Source organism: Phytophthora infestans, genomic scaffold (assembly GCF_000142945.1).
Source record: "Phytophthora infestans T30-4 supercont1.40 genomic scaffold, whole genome shotgun sequence".
NCBI classification, from domain to species: domain Eukaryota; phylum Oomycota; class Peronosporomycetes; order Peronosporales; family Peronosporaceae; genus Phytophthora; species Phytophthora infestans.
Window position 1 is genome coordinate 896,803 of NW_003303719.1, and position 4,473 is coordinate 901,275.

The window sequence follows — 4,473 nt, forward strand, 5'->3', positions numbered from 1 at the left end:
TTTTCACGTCTAAGGATATTGAAAGTGGAAGTATTGTTGCTGAGTACGCTGGTGTGTTGATAACACACGACTACCGTAAGGACAAGAAAAGAATCAGCAACTACACCGTCGGTTTGGCCGCGCGGTCGTCGCCCAAGGAGAACTTGTGGATCGAGGCGAAATTCAAGGGGAACATTACGCGGCTCATGAATCATTCCTGTGCGGCAAATTGTCGTTTTACAAGGTTCAAAACCGCCGCTTCGTCACGGTGGTTGTCGTTGCGATGGAGGATTTTCGAGCTGGTAGCGAGGTCACTGTTGATTATGGCGATGAAGTATGGTTTAAATGCCAGTGTGGTGCGGATGAATGCTGTAGTGACTCTATGATTAGCAGTGACGATTCTCCTTAAGGATTATTATAGCGCAAAACCCTGGAATTGAGTAACTTTTAAATGCACAAACAAAACAAAAACAAAACATGAAAGTGACTTCATTATTGCTCGATAGCGACTGAGGGACACTCTTAAAAAAAACGGAGTTGAGTGATCTTCTAAATGTTCGAACAAAACAAAAAAAAAACACGAAAGTGACCTCGTTGTTGCTCTATAGCGACTGCGGGACACTCTTTTTGAATGTGTTATGTGCCATCCGATTGCGTGCATGAACGCTTGTTGTGGCCTTTCCGATGGCAACTTGAGCAACTCTGTGAAGATCTATTCCCGTCCTCTCCAACACTTCTTATGCGCTTCGTCTTGGGCCGTCCCAGGTTTTTTGTAAAAACTGCAGGTAGCCATTCGGAACTCTGAGTGATGTCTGATTCTATCGGTATAAAGACAGCTTTAGCGTGAAATGCATTGGCATACACCGACACTTTATAACACGGCTGAAAGTGTTTGTACACGTCCAAACGGTTGCCAACACTTTCAAGCGCCGCGATGAGGTGCCTACACGGCATGCCCATTTGATCAACGTAGCTACACTTACAAGTCCCGTTCCGCAAATTCACTCGGCGTCGGATCGTACTGAGCTGAATACTGAGTGCACGTAGCAAACATCATTCGAAGCATGCTGGACCGAGTATTGGCCAATGTCTGCACTCTGTTTTCTGTGTAGCTTTTCGGCCCCAGGTGTCAAAACGAAACCTTTATCTGCCCACAATCTAGCATTTTCGGATCGCTTGCAGCATTCGTCAGCAATAGAGCCGCACATTGCTTCAATAAATCGATACGGAGGTAGCTTTCTCATACCCTTCACAAGCTGAGTACCGAATACGCTCTCGACAAAGTTTGAAGTTCTCCATCCATACAGAGGGACCTCACCGATATTAGCATACACGCATCATCGTTGAGGGGGTATTTCACTCAAGTGATTCTTCTCATCAGGCCTGAGTTTCAATCCAATCCACTTCAGCCGACTGGTGTACAGTTCTTTTGTATCCGAACTTTGTAGCGACCAAACGAGATTCTTGTGTACGTGTGTAAACTTGCGAAAGCGCCCAAGGAGATTGCGGATAATGTAAAGTGTACAATACTTTAGGTTCAGACGCATTTCAGTCGCCACGGATATTAGAGAGCCGCTGCGATCACAAAACATCGAAGCTCCTCGAAAGCTATATCCGTGTTTATCCAAGGTCGAAAAAACCACTTGTAGTTGTCAAAGTCTTCCGCCTCCACCAAGCCAAAGGCAATAGTCACGTTCCTTAAGTTTTCATCTCTGCCAACGAGATGCATTTGCATTCCACTGTACGATGGGCACTTGGAATGGCTACAATCAACCCCAACAACTCCTTGACGCGCTCGAACAGCATCCGCAAACACCTTTGCAGTCACAATCGCTCGTTTGAAACGTCCCAATGAGTCATTTTCCGCTAGAGCGTTGCTTCCAGGGTTTAACTCCGAAAATTTCGAGAGGTAACTTGGAATTTTGCTGTACGACTGCACTAAATCCTCCTTACTGATGTCGTCAACGGCTTCTTTGGCGCGGTAAAGTGTTCGTCGCTTTTTCCCAGCGAAATTTCATCTCTAGACTGGATCTGATCAATGCGTGCGCCTGATGTGACGCTACCGTCAGCACGCACAGCACTTTCAAAAGTTGGAAGCTCCGTTATCTGCCTCCGGGTTGGATTAGCGATTGACAGACAGTTGACATGGTCATTAGCAATTGAAGAAATGTACCACGGTCCATACGTCTTGTCAGATCGACGTTTCCGATACACACGTATGGAAAACTCGCATCCATAAGAGCTACACCCAATGAGTCTGTGGACTCCACTTCGTTGCCTAACCTTGACTGCCTTTCCGAGGCTAAGAGAATAGTCTTGTACAGCATGGAGAGCGTCCGTTGCTGACTTAAATACCATGCCAACCGTCAAGCCCGCTGAACCGCTTGAGTCGCTACCCTCACTGATATCACCCACGTCGACATCCATTGTTGTCCCTCAGTCGCAATATTCGTTTATGGAAGCGCAAAGTGTGCGAGTTTGCCTTGGGGCTGTGGGAAGTCGGTCGCTGAACGTCGCGATTTGTGGGTTTGGACCAAACCCACGGTATCCACTTCTTGGCCAGTGATCTATAGGGCACTACGCATTTTGACACACAGACCTTACTTTCATACACCTGTTGGCGTTTGTTTTGAGACTGTCACATACTGTCAATACCGATGGCAGCCCATACACCTATTGACACACGTTTCACACATATTGACAAAACGTTTCAGGATGATACACGTTTTGACGTTTTCCCCTTCTGGTGCTCCAATCTGGGTCGAGCAAACACGTGCCGGAGCTCGTTAATGCAAATGAAAGCTTCTGCTCATACAAAGGCGCGTGCGATATTGACTTGGATGTGTCTGCCAAGGTGTTTCCGGTGTGGAACCTGCGCACGGACGAACCGGCAGTCATTGCCGCTGAGGACGTCGATGCCGGCGAGGTGCTGAGATTGAATATGTCAGTGCTGCACGCACTGGACAAACGTGCAACCCTCGATATCGTCTCGTACTGATCCAGCATTATCAACGCTCAGCTGGCGGGTTTGTGCTGCGATCGACTCGTAGAGGATGGGTGCGCTAACGAGATTTGTTGGCTATTCGTGCATCCCAGTTGACACGTTCGTCCAGGTAGACAGGGGACGTCGCGTCATCGCTGTCGTTTCGAGCATTAAGAGCATTCGCCACGGCAAAGACGTGACGGTCGAGTATGGTGATGATCGGTGATTCATCTGCAGATGCCTGTTTACTAGATGTTTCCACCTCGTTATTTAAGACGAGGGTTACCCTTTGAAACCCGCAGAGGGGCAGAGAGAAGGGATGTGGTTTATAGAGACGCGTGCGTTAGGAAGGCGTCCGTTCAATTACACTGAAGGTTTTTGCTCATTGAATTTTACTGACGTTTTGTATTCAACAGCGACATATGTCACCACAGACCAAAAGGTCGACGTGAAGGTTGGGCGCACTGCTCCTCTTTAAGTAGATCCAAAGGGGTGGCGCGAAGGTTTTCCCACCAAACACGGAAAAAGCCTTTATTATCATTCAAAGATTCTGCCTTGCGTTATGCGCACGCTAATGTCGTGCGAACACGTAAAAGGTGTACACTAACAACGTTTTTAATAGCTTCAGCTATACACACTTATATATATGGTCAGTCCCATTTACCGAAACAAATTCAAACATATTGTTGTTTTTGGTCTTGAAATGCAAATGCGGGATAGTTTGACTTGGTGTTTACATACTCTTGCATTTTTCAAAGGTGCCGTATGGAGAAATAACCGGTGCAAAATGGACAATAACTGCATTTTGTTGTCTGCCGTCCACTAATTTAGGCGGCATTATTCTTGATATCACAGTCTTATAGACACGGACCCTTCGACGTATGGCGATAAACCACCGGTCGATTCTAGAAGGGGTCGCAGTTCTAGAGAAATCGTCGTGTCAATGCTTAAGCAAAATATGAAAACGTAAAAAATCGCATACGATTTCCGGTGGATTAAAGGGGGGGGAGCTTCAGGCTATCTAGCTTAATCAAAGGTACAACTTTTTACAATGTAAAAGCCAAGTAATTAAACAGTAGACCAAGAGTCCACGATTATGAGCAGCCAGGCCAAGAAAAAGAGCGCAACCCTTGCGTTTTAAGAGTATGTACATATCGATTGCACAGGAAGTACACCTCAAGTTGCAATAACACACACAGAAATTCATCAGCAACCGTATAGATCGCCATCAGCCAACGTTTCATATGCAGCTGCCACCACCTTTGGCGCCTTTGCAGGACGCATACGGATGAAACGCGCTTTATTTACTGATCATAGCTTTCCTTTACTCCATTCCTTGTGCCAAACGTCGAAGAAGACTATACGATTACCAGGTACAATGTGGCTTGGTCATATACACAAGTAAATGGACGTGTTATCATCGCACTTTGCGCAGTAGTACGCAGTGGTGTGCGACTTGGACCCTTCGTCTGCGAGCAAGCTTGCATACGCGCATACACCGTTTTGGTTGC

At 46.6% G+C, this 4,473-nt stretch overlaps 1 protein-coding gene across 1 annotated transcript; it reads right to left on the reverse strand.

Moving 5' to 3' along the window:
* Positions 1 to 615: 615 nt before the first annotated feature.
* PITG_15719 (uncharacterized protein) lies at positions 616 to 1,223 on the reverse strand (the record flags this gene model as incomplete). The annotated part of the gene is made up of 2 exons (XM_002897948.1): positions 616 to 983; positions 1,076 to 1,223. The coding sequence occupies 2 exons, from the start codon at positions 1,221 to 1,223 to the stop codon at positions 616 to 618; spliced, it is 516 nt and encodes a 171-aa protein (XP_002897994.1).
* Positions 1,224 to 4,473: the final 3,250 nt, after the last annotated feature.